This window comes from Alligator mississippiensis, chromosome 5 (assembly GCF_030867095.1).
Source record: "Alligator mississippiensis isolate rAllMis1 chromosome 5, rAllMis1, whole genome shotgun sequence".
Taxonomy (NCBI): Eukaryota; Metazoa; Chordata; order Crocodylia; family Alligatoridae; genus Alligator; species Alligator mississippiensis.
In genome coordinates this window covers 54002734-54018888 of record NC_081828.1, presented here as the reverse complement: position 1 = coordinate 54018888, position 16155 = coordinate 54002734, and the positions used below count along the sequence as shown (strand labels likewise).

Genomic DNA, 16155 nt, shown 5'->3' with positions numbered 1-16155 from the left:
GACAGCAAAAGAGATAGAGAAAAAAAAATACAGATTGTTCTCAAAATGCTTCAGTTCTTGGAAGCCTGACCTCTCCGGGTGCTCCCAGTACCGCCCTTCTCTCCCTTTCTCCTTTCAGCCCCTTCCTCTGCTTTTCTATTAAAACTGCTCTCTTTCTTATCCACAGCTTTGTATGCATCCTTTTCACAGCATCTGATGAAGTGAGCTTTGACCCATAAAAGTTTGTGTGTTACACACGCACACAATTTGGTTGATCTATTAGGTGCAAATCTACCCTGCCTTCTACTTGACTTCAGACTAACTACAGTCTCTCTCTTTCACTACATCAAGGATAAAGCCAGGTTAAAAGTTACCAGCTCTCACAGACACAGCAAGTGTGTTTTTGCACCCTGTTGAGGTTTTTTTTGTTCAGCTGCTAATTTGCAGGCATCAGTACATGCATCAGGATAAGGCAAGGCTTCTTTTCAGGTCTTGCCATTCTGTGGAGCATGCAGGGGACTACATCTCTAGCCCTCTCCCAGGGCAACAGACCAAGTTAATATATTACTAACATGAAGTACTGTAGTTTCAAATGGTTCCTTGGGTTAGCACCATAGATTGGCCCCTGCGTTTATTTATACTGCTAGCTTTCCCCAGGAGTGCCTGCACATGAACTCTAGCACAGATGAAAGCTTTAAAAAGAACTTGCCGCTTGAGCCAATTAATGAGAGGGTGTTTATGAATTAGGGAGGAAGGACATTTAAAGCAGAAAGGCTATTCTTTCTGGTGCTGCAAGGCCCCACACCTTCGGATAAAGGACTTCTCCAGCTGTGTGGACAGCAGGGTCTGTAAGAGGGAACACCCAGAATTCCCTAAATACAATGCCAGAATGGAGAAGCTCCAGAGCACATCCTGCAGCAAAATGTCATGCTCCAGACATCTGCCAACATGACAAATTGCGAGAAACGATTGCTTGCTGTTCCAACACAGGTCCCAGCACCTGGAGGGCAGGAGGGCAGCAAACAGGCATGCCAGGCTCCCTGTGGCATTGCTCTGTTCTTAAACAGATGCATACATACAAGACAAATAGAGCTGGTTCTGAACTCGCATGTCAGTGCTAGTGAGTAATGTGTCGAGTAACCTTAGAGACACCACCAGCATGAAAAGAGCCCTATTACCCTCCAGAGGACATTCAAATGCAATAAAGCTCCCACAGCAACCATAACCACACCCCACTCCTCAAAAGGTCCCTCAGAGATGACTCAATCCCAAGTAAGCTCCTCCCCTGTCTGCTTTGTATCTACCAGGGAATGAATAAACCAGCACCTGGTCAGTCCAACATAGCTGGAGTTCATCACTGGGCTGCCACTTCCAGAACAGATTCTTCCCTGGATTGTGCCTATTCTGAGGCAACGGAACTGCCATCAAAAAGGCTGAGGAGCTCTTAACACAAGCACATATCACCGAAATGCTGTCAAATCCTGGGATGCTGAATTTCCATGGAGTTTAGGGGTTCCTTGCTCTAGAAAGTCCAGGTTGGGGCCAGAATTGTGAAACCGCCTCACTCCCCACCCCCCAGGTCTTGTCATTATTGTTCCCTCGTTGATTAGGCAGGCAGGAACAGAATGCCTGACACCCAAAAGCTTGCAAAAGAAGTTTTCCAAGTATTTTAGTTGGTTTAATAAAAGGTATTGAATTTACCCAAAAAACCTTGTCTGACCTGTTCCTGTGCACAGAGCACACCTCGTTCCCAGTTTCACAAATCTGTCTCTATCCATGGAAACGAGTTAAGTATTTCTTCCAGGCTTCACCTGTAACTCCCCTAGGCTCGGAACAGTATGTTTGAAATATCAGTACTCTGAATCATCATGGAAGGCATTTAACTTCAGAGATTCACAGAAAGAGCAGAGGAGTGGAGTTTGTTGCTGCTATTGACCTGACTCTGTTTTTCCTATGCATGTTATTCTGGTGGAGTTGGACAACTATAGAAAAGTAGGGCTAGGAAAACATGGCAGGTGTTTCTGCTGGGGGCCCTGCTTATGTCAGACAATGGGGCAGCTGTGACCTCCACCCATTTCAACACAGAAGCCCAGAGGCTCACACCTCAGCTGCAGCTGCCTGATATAACCCATTCCCCAAGCCACAGACACTGTCCCTTGGAACCATGCACATCCACTGGTAAAATGCACTCCAACTCCCTTCTCTGTGCCAAACCTTCCCCTCAGCCTCCTGATGACGAATATGTCTCCAGTCACTTATCCATTCACTTTCCCCATCTGAAGGGGTCCGTCCGTATGTCAGCTTTCAACTTCAGAGGCTCACAAAATCCAATGATGACTGCCACCATTAGAAACATCCAAGAGAACCAACATAGGCTGGACCTCCCACTCTGACACCACCTCCTTTCAGGGGTCCCTGCAAACATCACTGCCTAGAAACTGAGTCACATGCAAGACAATCATGCATATCGCAGCTGGCTTGCCTGACAGCATCCTATATAACAGCACATGGAAAAAGGTGTACCATGTGAGGGCATAGCCTTACACACCAGCACGAAGAGTGCTGGCTGACAATGGTACACATGATCCTTGGATGATACACTGAAACACTAGGATAGATCTAATGTTGCACACTGACTAAGGCAGCAACATGCACATTTAATTGAATAGGGTTTGCTGAACAGTTTGTAATTTAAGCATCTGAATTCTGTTACTAAATAAGATTTATTTAATATAATTTAAATAGTTCAATTGTAAATAAATAAGGTTAGATGTGTTAAGTACATAGCTGTTTTGGTTTTTTTTTGGAGTGCTAGAGCAGACACAAAATAATGATGTTGTGCTAGCTCCAACTAACAGATTCAGAAAGTTTACTGTAATTAAATTGTGTGCAATGTGGGCAATTAAATATAATTTGCTAGTGACTGCTTTACGCTGAGCTCAGTTATAGGTTCCAGGGTTGGTGAGCAGCCCTCTAAACACCATCATCTTCTGCCAGGAAGGGGGATAGGAACTATGCTGGTTAAGATACTTAATTACATAGTTACATTTGCTGTAATTATCTGATTTATGTTGCATCTTACTCTGATCTGTTTTCAAAAGCATCTTATTTGTTTTCAGTATTTCTTATTTTATCCTCTTTAAGTGATAAAACGTTAAAACAATTTAAAATACAGCTCCAAGGTATAATTTAAAGAACAACCTCTAGTCAACATATCTCCCTCGAAAATGTAGACATAATATTGAGCTCCAACACACTTGGGCAAATATGAACTATACTGAGCATAATATCAAGGTAATCAAATTGACAGCATTAAGCAAATATTTATGAATAAATATGGTGGCATGACATCATCTAGAGCAGTGGTTCTCAGCTTTTTTCGTACCAGGACTCATTTGCAAAGATTGATGGCTTATCCCAACCTGCACCCTCCTGGCCCTGCCAGTGCCTGACCCATCCCCCCTGCCCTGTTGCAGCCTCAGCACCTGGCCATCTTCCCCCAGTGGCAGCAGGCACCTGCTCTCCCCACAACTCCAAGCCCTGGCCCTCCAAGCTCTGCTCCCCATACACTTACCTTAATCTGGCTACTCCCATGCCCCTACCTGGCTGCGTGCTGGCCATGGGCCAAGCAGCCCCTTGCAGGCTGGAACACTGCCAGCCTGTAAGGAGAAACCTTCCATGCATTCTTCTGACACTTGCTCACGACCCTTTGAAATATTCTTGCAAACCACTTTTGGGTAGCAACCCACAGGTTGAGAAACACTGATCTAAAGCAATGCATGACACTCAAATACAGCCAGTGACAAAATGTCATACCATTGCATACAACATATGGTAAAATCATAGAAAATTAGAGGTCAACTAGTCCAACACCCTGCTCAAAGCAGGACCATCCCCAGCTAGATCATCCCAGCCAAGGCTTTGTCTAGACAGGTATTAAAAACCTCTAAGGCTGGAGATTGCATAACCTCTCTGGGTATCCTATTCCAGTGCTTTACTACCCTCCTAGTGAGAAAGTTTTTCCTGATATCTAACCTAAACTTCTCTTGCTGCAACCTGAGACCATTTCTCCTTGGTTGTCATCTGCCACAACTGGGAACAATCTTTATAGCCTAAAGTCATAGCAGCTTATGCAGTCTATATGAAGATCATGTTCGCATCAAATATACACTCATGTTTGTAGGTATGATTCTTATATAGCAAGGAGATACCATACATGCAAAGGTCACACCAGTGCAAAGCCACTCATACAAGCAGTTGCACAGTTACGGTAGCAGTCAGCCTCCACACTCAAACATATATAGTATCTCGCCAGCATATAAAAATGCTATTGTGCCGTTTCACAAAAGAGAATTGTACCCCCACCCCCCACAGTGCTACAGGGGCCCCCACAAAAACTTATTTGCAAGGGTTTTCCAAAGACCACAAAGTGTAAGCAGGTAGGATCTGAGGCAAAACACCTCAGAAGGCAAACTTCTCAAAAGATCTGAATTCCGCGCGTGTCAGGGCAATAATAGATGCTGGTCCAATTATTGCACTAGTTCTGCTACTGCTTGGATTAGCTGTAGTATATAAATAAGCACAATATCATATAATGCAATTACCATGCTCACACCCAAATCCCACCCACATAGTGATACTTTAAGAAAGCAATCCAGCATCGACGCAGCAGCATATTATTATTTAAAGGGGAATCCCAAAAAAAATCTGAGTTACAAAAGGTGCTGAAGAGCCAATACAGTACTAACAAAGTGATTAGTTCCAAAGACATCCATAGAATAGCATCTAATGTTCACTCCCAATCCAAAACACAGGAGGAAGGGAGCCAGAGTTAGAGGTTTAGAGAGGTTTGACCCAAAGGGCTCCAGAGTTGCAAGGGTCTTTTGGAGTCTCTTGTATCAGTGCACAGCTGAAAGGGAAGTTTGTGAGAGGGATCAGTTTCTAAAAGTAAAAGCAGGAAGGTTTACAGTCTTCTAAGCCTCACCTCCTCTTTCCCTGGTACCAGTGGCTGCAGGCAGGAACAGACATACACTGAAGCAGCTCAGGGTTAGCAGCCTGCACAAAGTCATTTCTGGGGATCCAGGATGTGTCCTTACAGGAAGAAAGGCTCAGAAGACCTGTAGGGAGCTTAAGCCTGCTTTTCGCTGTGCTTTGCTTTCTCTTCTCAGGTGGTTTTATCAGCTCCTGTACCTGAGTCACTCCCAACAGGAAGAAAGCATGTGCCTCAGTCTGACTCACCTTCTGAATAAGGAGAGCCCAGCCCATATGAAGCAGACACACACATGCACACACTCCCAATGCTGGCCTCCTTAACAGCTCTTGCGGCTGTCCTCCACCAGTCAGAACAGCAACGTGCACCCTGACATCAGCGTGTGTATGGAAGGATTGAAAAAGACACTGCATAAATCATAGGATCATAGAAGTTAAGGGCTGGAAAGGACCTCGAAAGATCGAATGATCCCAGGAAGGTGCTTGTCCAGTCTTCTTCTGAAGACCTCTAAGGTTGGGGACTGCACCACCTCCTTGAGAAGTCTATTCCAGATTCTGGTCATCCTTTACATAAATTAGTTCTTCCTTACATCCAACATGAAACCATCCTCTAACAGTTTATGGCCATTGCTCCTTGTCCACCCCTGGGGTGCCCTAGTGAATAGTTTTTCTCCCAGTTCCTGATATTCACTCCTTATGTACTTACAGATGGCCACCAATTCCCTTCTCAGTCTTCTCTTCCCCAAACCGAACAGTCCTACATCACTTGGTCTTTCCTCATAAGGTTTATCCTCCAGGCCCTCAATCATTCTGGTGGCCCTTCTCTAGACCCTTTCAAGATTCGCCACATCTTTTGAAGTGCAGCACACAGAACTGGACACAATACTGCAGCTGGGGTCTCACCAGCGCCAAATAGAGAGGAAGCATCACTCCTTAGCCCTGCTTGCAACGTATTGGCTAACGCATCCCAGTATGCTATTATGCGAGCTTCCTCCCAACACTGTCCTGCTGATACCAGCTGGGGCTCTAGTAATTAATTTCTTCCACCCAGCAGGACCCTCTCCAAACTAAAAACTACTGACCCACATCACCCGAGTCCTATAGCCCAGTACCAGATACACCACATGGTACTGGTTACTGCCTCCCCTGGTTACTGTCATGGGGTCTCTCTGCTGGTTATAACTAAATCCAGACACCCAGGTAAGCCACTCTAGGAGTACTACCAGCTCTGGAAGAATTACTGAACCCAGTCCAGTCAGTGCTTCCCTCTTATTGCTTTGCTGTAGCTCCAGTGCCAAATCACATCTCTAATCTCAGGTAGTTAATGCTTTAGACTCCTCCTAAATCTTTTAAGATCTTCAATAGCCTCCTAAGGATTAACCACCCAGAGCTGACAGCTTTGTGCCCTGTGGTTCCTTGCTGTTGGATCAGGAGCAGTATTATGTTGGTGATTCTGGGGGAATACCATGAGAATAAATTCACCGTTTTTTTGGAATTCCCCTTTCCCAAGTCTATGTGCTCCTGTGGATAGTTTGAACAATATTTTATTAGTTGTCTCTTCTGCTTTTAATTTAACACAGCAAAGCTTATCAAAACTCCTAGCAATAAAAACCAACCAACTAACATGCTGGTGGGAGGTTGATATTTGCCACCCACAGTTCCCTTACCTGATGTGTTTCATAATGGTAAAGCATGAATATTTCCCATGTTCTAATTATACAGGTTCTTGCTGAGCTATCTTGTGGGTTGTTTGATCATTTGACAAAGAGTCTGTGCCGCAAAATATACTATTTCTTACACTTCTGCCTTTCTGATGATTCTGATCTACCTAGGCAGTATTTTAGCATCCATCTGCCAATGCAAGAAGGATCACTACAATCTGTCTTCAGACTGGATAGCAGACTGATCTCAAACATCCCACATAAACAAGGCATTGACCACTTCCCCCTGGAAGACTGGAGCTCACTGTTGGAAAGTTTTCCTTGATATTTAGTGTTTTTATTTCTCTGTTGCCCCTGGCAAACATTATATTTATTGTATGATTGTTTTAATCACACAAATTGTAACATGCCAAACATTCAGGCAATTTATCATCACACAATAAAAATGGGGAACCAGTCACAAAAATAGCAAACGGGCCTCAAAGATATTACTCATTAAATGCAAAATGGAACATCTTTGTGGCTGGTTTGTATTCCATAACCTCTCTAGCTAGCTTCGTATCTAAATGATAAAAAGAGGGAGGGACATTTGTAGATACATATATGTTAGGGGCTGGAAGGGACCTTACAAGATCATAGAGTCCATCCCCCCTGCACTTAGGCAGGAAAGACTGTAGGGGGTCAGATGACCCCAGCAAGGTGGGCATCAAGACACTTTTTGAAGATTGCCAGGGTGGGTGACTATACCACCTCTTGGGGGAGCCTGTTCCAGACCCTCAGCACTCAACTTGTAAAGAAGTTTTTCCTTATGTCCAGTCTGAAGCAATCTTCAATCAGCTTGTGCCCATTGTTTCTTGTTTTCCCCTGGGGTGCCATGGTGAATAGACGCTGCCCCAGGTCCTGATGTACACCCCTAATATAATTACAGGCTGCCACCAAGTCCCCTCTGAGTCTTCTCCAGGCTAAACGGTCCTAAGTCTTTCAGCCTCTCCTTGCTCTCTAGACCTCTAATCATGCATGTGGCCTGCCTTTGGACTCTCTTGAGCTTCACCATGTCCTTCCTGAAGTGTGGCACCCAGAACTGGAGAAAGGATGGTCCAGTAGTTAAGGTACAAAGCTTAGGACATGGGTTCAATCCCTTGCTCTGACACAGGCTTCCGGTGTGACCATGGAAAAGTCACTTAGCCTATCCACGTGTTTTAGCTCATTACCTTTAAAATGGTAGAAGGCAGGGCAAAATGCCAGCTGTCATCTGTGAAAACTTAGGTATGTCTGGACCAGTTAGTCTGTAAGGTGCCACCCAGTACTGCCTTCTGCCTGACTTTAGACTACCAGAGTTATCTGTAAAATGGGAATCATAGTAATAGGCAACCTCTGATCCTCTAGATCATGGTGTATGTGCAAGCTCTCTAGTCAGGTGCCTGATGAATCTGCTTGTATGGAGTCCTGTGACCATCACACCAAGACCTGTAACATGTACATAGGAAAGAGTATGGAGGAGTGGATGGTGCCCTTGACCTACCTTCTCCCCTTTAGACCAATGAGACAGCACCCAAAGGCCAAACTGAATCCAGATGCTCAGCTCAGTGCCTCGATGGTTGTAGCTTCTGCTGGAGAGCAACTGATAAGAGCTGCTACTAACCATCTTAAGACCACAGCAAGGGCACGTTTCTGTCCGGGTGATGTCCCTTAGCATTTCTCTAACCAAGGAGTACCCACAAAAAACTGGGGACTAGGGCTTTGAGGTGCCCTATACTCACCTTACTCTGAAGATTGCAACATTGTGGTATTTTATAGGAGCTACCCTGCCATAAGTAACCCCATGTTGCCACTTTACTACAAACACAGGAGTTTTGGAAGAATAACAGCATTAAAGATTCTGAGATGAAAGGAGTCCGATTTGTATCTCCAGAATAGGGTTGTGGTCTAAACCCTTCTCCATGAACAGTAAACTCTAATAAAGTCCTTTGCACCTACCAAGTGTCAGAGAACTCACCTGTCTTTCCCACATGCTCATCCCCATGCTTTCTTCCAATTCGTCCCAGTGGCCTGAACTGCCCTCATTCACCTCACCATTCCCAATGCTGTCTTTTAAATCCTTCCTTAAAATTCATTACTGTGCCTCTCCTATGCTTACTCCATCATAATCTTTTTTTGGCAATCCCTCACAGTTGAGGATGATTGTCTTCCATTATTGTCTTCTCTGTGTGTCCAACGATGGCTAATGAGGCCTATCTAAGATCAACAGACTACTGCAGCTCAGACATGTGTTTCCATATGGGATGGGTGGCGCTGGATTCATGATTTGGTCCATGACACTGTTTCTGCCACTCCTGCTTTTCCATCTCTTGTTGTTGTCATGAGGCTTCAAACTACTCAGATCCTTGCAGCAGACTCTTCTGCCATTTGGGGTAGTCCTGGGTAAGTCTCTCACAAGTTGACATTAATGTTGCATTTTTTTAAAGTTGGCCTCAAAGACATTCCTGAAGCACACTCTCTGCCTTCTCCTCTTGAGCGTATGCCTTGGCTAAGCTGGGAGAATAAAACTTACTTTGGGAGTCTGGAGTTGGATATCCTGATAACATGACTGGCCCAACAAAGTTGATGTTGGATGATCATCACCTCAATACTTGTAGTGTTTTCTTTCAGGAGGACGCTAATGTTGATGAGTCCATCTTCCCATTGGATTAAGAGGATCTTCTGTAGGCATTGTTGATGGTACTTCTCCAACAACTTTAGATGTCTCCTGAATGTTGTCCGTGTCTCAGCTCCATACAGCAAGGTGGGGATCACAATTGCTTGATAAATCATGAGCTTGGTTTCAGATCTGATGTCACAATCTTCAACTGTTCATTTTTTCAGGCATCCAAAGACTGTACTTGTACATTTGACGTGACTGTGGCAAGGCACCTTTGGTGTCCTCCACTTTAAGCAGCTTGAGCAGGCTGTGGAGCAGCCAGCAGGTGTAGTTAAGTCCAATTAGGTGGTCATATGACCGCAAGGGGGCCACTGGATTGGATGAGGGCTGGACAGCTAGAGCATAAGCCCAGGCCCTAGAATCTGAGCCAGCAATTACATCTAGGGAGCCAGAGAAACAACATCACTTACCCTACAGACTGCAGCTCACAGAACACCTGGAGGTCAGGGTAGGAACTATGGGAATGGAGGAGTTCCTGGTCCTGGGTAAGACTTGAAACTGCACCCTGCAGGATGGTGTGGTGGGGCTGCCTGTGGCAGGGCAGCCCCCAGGAAATGCCATACCTGTGTCTCCCCAGTGAAAAGCAAGAATGGGCACCATAAAGCCTCAGCCCCCATGACCTTGTGGGCACCCTGTGGAAGGGAAAGGCTAGGGGAGCACACCCTGACAGAAAAGCACAGGTCTCAGGCCCACAGAGTGAGGCCTGAGACAGGGCCAAGGTTCACTAAGAGGTACCTGAGGCCCAAGGGGTGTAAAGCCCAGGAGCCCAGTAAGGGACAGAGCAGTGGCCCCAGTGAGGGATGGAGTAGTGACCCAGAGAGGGGCTAGAGGCTGAGTTCAGCCCAGTGTGAAACAGAAAGCCAGAGGCCGCACAGACTAGGGCCTGTGGAGGCCTGAAGGACTGCACATAAGCTGGCCGGAGTTGTGGCCCCAGTGAGAGGGCAGAGAGGTCCAGGTATGCCCAAAGGCACATGGGGCCAAATGTGGGCCAGAGACTGAGTGTGGCCCAGGTAAGGGGCTGGGGGAGTTGGAAGTGATTTTGGATGCCATCTGCGAGGTATGGGACAGTGTAAGGGGAGGTTCAGAGCCACATATTTCGCCCTTGGCATCAGGGCAACCAAAGAAGCAGCCTCCAGCATATAAGCACCTATTTTTGGAAACATCAAAGACGTGGCAGGTGAGGCAGGGTGGACCGCCTTAGACAGGTGGACGGGCCGAAGTCATGACTGGCCTTAGATGGTCCCGTCACAGCGACATTGGACTTCTTTGTTCACGTCAGCCTTCTGCAAGAGATGGCTTCCAAGATATAAGAAACACTCAATATTCTCCAGAGTCGCACTATGGACCTGGATATCAGAGCTGGGGACTGTATATTAGGAGCTTATTGGTGGAGGACCTTGAGTCTTCTGAATGTTAAGCATCAGTCCCATTTTCTTGTATGCCTTGGTAAAGATGTCAACAAATGCCTGAAGGTCTGTTTCTGCATGAGCACACGTTATAGCATCATCAGCATACTGGAGCTCAATGACTGAGGTCAGGGTGGTCTTGGTTTTGACTTGGAGTCATCTGAGGTTAAACGATTTACCATCCATTCAGTAGTTTAGCTCCACTCTGGCTGGAAGCTTGTTGGTGATCAGATGTGTATCATCAGGCCAAGAATATTAAGAAGAGCATTGGTGCAATGATGCAGCCTTAATTAACTCCCATTTTAACCTTAAAGGGATCTGTGATGCATCCATTATTAAGACCCACCACTCGCATACCACCATGGAGCTGGCAGAGAATGGTGAAAGATTTCAGTGGGCATCTGTACTTCAGAAGGATCCTCTACAATACTTCTCGGCTGACAATTGAAAACTCTGTGAGGTCAAAGAAGGCCATGTAGAGAGGCTTATGTTGTTCATGACATTTCTCCTGCAGCTGACATTCTGAAAATCATGTCAGTTGTGCTTCTTGATGCCCTAAACCCACACTGAGATTCCAGGAGTTCCTCAGCAAGTGGAAGGAGATGGTTCAGGAGGATTCTCACAATGATCTTTCTTGTAGTGGACATCAAGGCAATCCCCCTGTAGTTTCCACAGTCGGACTTGTGTCCTTTCTTGAGGACTGTCACAATCATAGGGTCCCTGAGGTAATCTGGGATTTCATCATTTCAGATGTTTAAGATGAGGGCATAAAGCTCTGATGTGAGGTCCTCTTCCCCCTGCTTGAAGATTTCTGCGTGGATTCCACCCACTCAACATGCCTTGTTCTTCATCTGCTTGATGGCTTTCCTCACCTTGTGAGGGGTTGGAGGGATTCCATGATCATCGTTGACTGGGTGTTGTGGGATGGAGTTGAGAACATTCTCATCAACAGCAGAGTCTTGACGGAGAAGATTTTCAAAATGGTCCTTCCAACAGGTATTGGTGGCTCCCCTTTCCTTGATCAGGTCTCCTCCATCCTTAGGTCTCAAAGTAGGTGCGCTATGAGTGCTTGGACCACAGATGGCTTTGGTGGCACTGAAAACACTGTGCATACCACAGATGTCAGCAAGATGCTGAATCTGCTTATCCTTGTCTTCCCACCATTTGTTCTTCGTATTGCAGGTCCTCCTTTGGATCTCTGCCTTGGCTTGTTGAAGATTCAATTTCTTTTACTTGGAGTTGGTGTCATTTTGCCAAGCACAAAAGTCCTTGCACTTGTGATCAGTCAGCTCTGGGATCTCCTGGTTGTTCTCAATCCAGTCTTGATGCTTCCTGGTAGAGTATCCAAGCATATTCATAGGCACTGACGACAGCATAATACTACCATCACAATACTGCCTTTCTAGATAGCGTAGGGTATTGTACATTGACAACCCATGTTTCCAGAGATCTCTCTCTCGCCACTACTGTCTATTTATTTCAAGAATGCGATGATGGAGCCACACCCAACTTTTCATTCAATACTTAAGTGCTGGAGTAGTTTATCATCCCATTATTTGTTTTACTATTTTCACAGTCATCCCTCTTCATATGTTTTGCTGATTTTTTAAATCACCAAGTTGCTCCAAGCAGCTGTTTGGCAGAAATTGCCTCCTCTCCCACAGGTTTATACAAGCATTCAGTCAAGCAAACACATTATCTAAGGCTGCCAAACGCCTTCTAGCTGCTCTGGAAAGAAAAGGCCTCTTTGGGGAAGATACATTAGGACAAAACTGTAATTTGACAATTGTAATTTGTAATTTAAAGGCCTGTGGGAAGGGGCCTCCAAGATGAAGCTTAATAGTGGGTTTCCCCCTTTAGCTCTGAGACTCGCCTCTTACCATGATGGGATCTGGTCCGTTCATTGTTCAAAAATAGTGTAAAAGTAATATGAATGCCTGCCTTTGCTAGAGAAACCTCCACCTAATGGGAACTGGTGTGAAGGACATGCTAAATGATCTCACAGTTCTGTTTTAAACAGTGTAAAGAAATTTCTTTTCAGTGCAAGTACCCCATGCTTACATCCAGGGATAATGCTCCTCAAACAGATAGATACATCTGGAATCTATACTATCTAAATACCTGGCTCTACACATTTTAAAACAACTTTAAAGGGGTACAGCTAATTAAAGTTACATAATTGAGATCTGGACTGAGGTCACCAGTTTTTTTCTTTGCCTTCTGAACAGTTGATATACCTTTCAGTATCTGCTGGTGAGAAATTAAACCAGTGACATGGTAAACAGTTCAACATTCAGCAGAGCAGTGCAAAGCTGCTTTTTATTGTCTCAAATTAGATCCCACATTCAGGTAAGTAGGTTCCATTCACTGTCCCACTCAAAAAGAATGGGAGTCAGAGATTTAAGCCAGCTGTATAAACACTCATGGTTAGATTAATAATGAGTGCACAGCTTGGAGGATGTTCTCTAGACCAGAGATATGGAATTGCTTTCTGGCTGTCCACAGCTCATTGCATAAACCTCTGCTTCCACTTCTGTACAGGAAGTGGGAAGCAAGCCCATGTCAATAATCTTAAAACAGATGCAACAGCAATTGGGTAGCAAAGTAAACTCAGGAAGAAACCTATGTGATACAGTGCACTGTCCTAGTACAATGGCACTAAACCTGACCCACCCAAAGTGTCTGGGTTCAGCCTGCAGCACAAGGAATTAATGGCAAGCAGTTTGGACTAGCGTATCCCCTTCTCTGTCCTGCACCATACTGCTGATCCTCTCAGTAGCCCTCCCTGCTCTCCCCTTCCAGCCTCTCCTATTGCAGATGCTGTTTACCAGAGATAAGCTCTTTCCTTCCCCTCTTTTCCCTCCTCTCTCCCTTTGACATCAGCAACCACTTCCCTCCCTTCTCTCCTCCAGGAGAGGAGTGTTGGCCAATGGTACAGTCCCTGGCCTACTACTCTAAAAGGCTGAGCACCATTGTGCTAGTAAAACACTGCTCTTGGACTCTGGGAACTGTGTTCTAGTCTCAGTTTTGCCACGGGTTTGTTGGGTGACTTTAAATAAGTTATTTCACTCACCTGTTTCCACCTCAGCAGAGCAAAGATAAAGTGTAGTCATCTCCTTTGTAAAATGATTTGAGGCTTATGGATAAAAAGTGCACGAGAGCTAGACATTGTTGCTTCATATTAATATTTCAGGAGGTGAAGAACAGCAATAATAATTACTTTTTACTTTAATATTGTGAAAAATACTCCACTGCACCCCTTAAAAGATTATATATACCTGATTCCACATATTTCACTGTCGAGGTTCTTTAAAAATGACAAGATCTACAATTACAGGAGAGACCCATCCTGTACACTAATAGAGTTTCCATGCATGGTACCTTTTAAGAAATTTTATATAGGATAAGAACTCATTGGACATGTGACGGTTTGGACATAATAGGCTTGTGGAGCAATTTTTCCCCTCAAAAAAAACCCACGCAAAAAATTCAAAGAAACTTGAAATAGTGGACATGATTGACCACTGGAAGACACTATCCTGGAATATGGTGGATTCTCCTATGTCTTCAAGGAAAGGTGGATAGGCATTAGTCAAATGCCATTCATTTGGCACAATGCAGGAACAGTCAGATAAAATTATATGGTTTATATTAAACTGCTGCCTCAATTAGCCATCTAATGTCCCCAGATACTCCCAAAATCTGATATTCAGTTATGGATACATTTTGAGCTCAGACTCATTTTTAAGAAATATCTTATTCCTTGATCACTGCTTCATTCCAAAACAAGCTCCTGTCATGAGTTCCTCTGTACTTTGATTTCCTTTAATCAGTCTTCTCCTTAAAGGATTAATTCAGATCAACTGTTTAGCAGGTTGGGTTTATTTTCCCCTCCAAGTGCTTTTATTTAGTACCCTGGTGCTTACAACAATGGCAGCCTAAGCCACTGGCTGAACTGGCATCTTCTTGTTAGATAAACTGCATGGTCCAGGAGTCCATTAGTGAAGTACAGAATAAACTATAAGAAAATTCCCTGTCATAGGTGAAGAATGAGGCAAGAGATGATGGTAAACCTAGAGCAGTATTTCTTTTTTAGACTCAAAACACCTCAGTAGGCACCCCTTGGAAAATGCCAGTTCTTAAATTTCCACTTTTTTTTTTTTTAACTACAAAAAAACAATAGAGCAATTCTTCTATTACAAAGAACTCGGAAGGACCATAACAGGTCAGAATGTTTTATTGATTCCTATATGAAAATCCTGGGTTTACTTTGTGATTCATATTAGCATACCTGTCATAGCACCTGGTTGAAAATCACTGACTTAGAGAAAAGGGCAGGGGGAAAATAGAGATGGGGGAAGGGGCAGAAACCAAAGAAGGGAAGAGAGACCAAATAACATTGATATCCGTGGGGGGGAATACTCTGCTCATCATTCTCATGGCTCTCACACAGGCATGCTTGGCCCTGTTGTATCAGCAGATGGCTGAAAAACATGGAGCTGAATCTCTGATCAGGTTTCCCTTCCTTCTCCACACACAGGGGTTATACGTCAGGAGGTACATGTATGTTTCCCTCTTCATTTTGCAATTCGTTTTCAAACAAGTTCCTTCCAATTAACCCTTTTAGAGAAAAACAGGCTTCTTTATGGCTATTTTGAAAAGTTACGCAACTATAATTTCTCCTGCTGCTGGCAGAACATAACCACCCTAAGGGAAAGGGATGCATGGAGAGATACTGTTTTTTACATGACAGAAGTGGAACTGTTCCATAGTAATTTATAAATGATGCATGTTGACCTGGCAATCAGGATGTTTACTGGGTTAATATATAGTTGACTGGGACTGGGAAGAAAACTAAACAGAAATGGAAGAACAGACATTTCTGAGCAAATGCTTGAGACACAAATTTCAGGACTACAAGAGGCCTGGGAACTAGTAGGTCAAAGAATGAGAACAGTTTCAAAACCAGCAGCCTGTCAAAGAGAGGTGAAGCATTGGAGAAACCAGCCTGACATGAAAACACCCACTAGAGAAGCCTGAAAACGTTAGCCCTGCATAGCTTCCCATCAGGAAAAAGTATTTAGTTAAAATAGACGTGTGTACAGACTATTTTAAAATGCTGCCTGTCTAAATCAGGGGTGTCAAACATATGGCTCATGGGCTAGTTGTGGCCCACAGAGGTAGGTAATCTTGCCCATGGTGCCAGCAGTTAAAGAGCCATTGCCTCTGCTGTTCCACCCCTGCCAGCAGCCAAGGACTTAACGCCACTGACACTGAACTCCCTGTCAAAGCTGTAGTGTCAGTGTGGTCAGCACCTAGGAGGCAAACACTGAACACCAATTTTGTGTTTAGATTATCATTGGTGCCAGTTGATGATGGAGCATGGGTGGCCATGTTGTTAATGGCCTGGTTGCTGGATGTA

At 44.6% G+C, this 16155-nt stretch overlaps 1 protein-coding gene across 1 annotated transcript in view; it reads right to left on the bottom strand.

Annotated features, from left to right (window-relative positions):
* Nucleotides 1-5252, bottom strand: part of LAMC2 (laminin subunit gamma 2) — a 36619-nt gene extending 31367 nt beyond the window's left edge. Inside the window, exon 1 of the mRNA XM_014596023.3 lies at nucleotides 4964-5252. Within this exon, the coding sequence (XP_014451509.1) occupies nucleotides 4964-5048 (85 nt within the window). The 5' untranslated portion in view covers nucleotides 5049-5252. The remainder of the gene's footprint in view (nucleotides 1-4963) is intronic.
* Between the last annotated feature and the right edge of the window lie 10903 nt (nucleotides 5253-16155).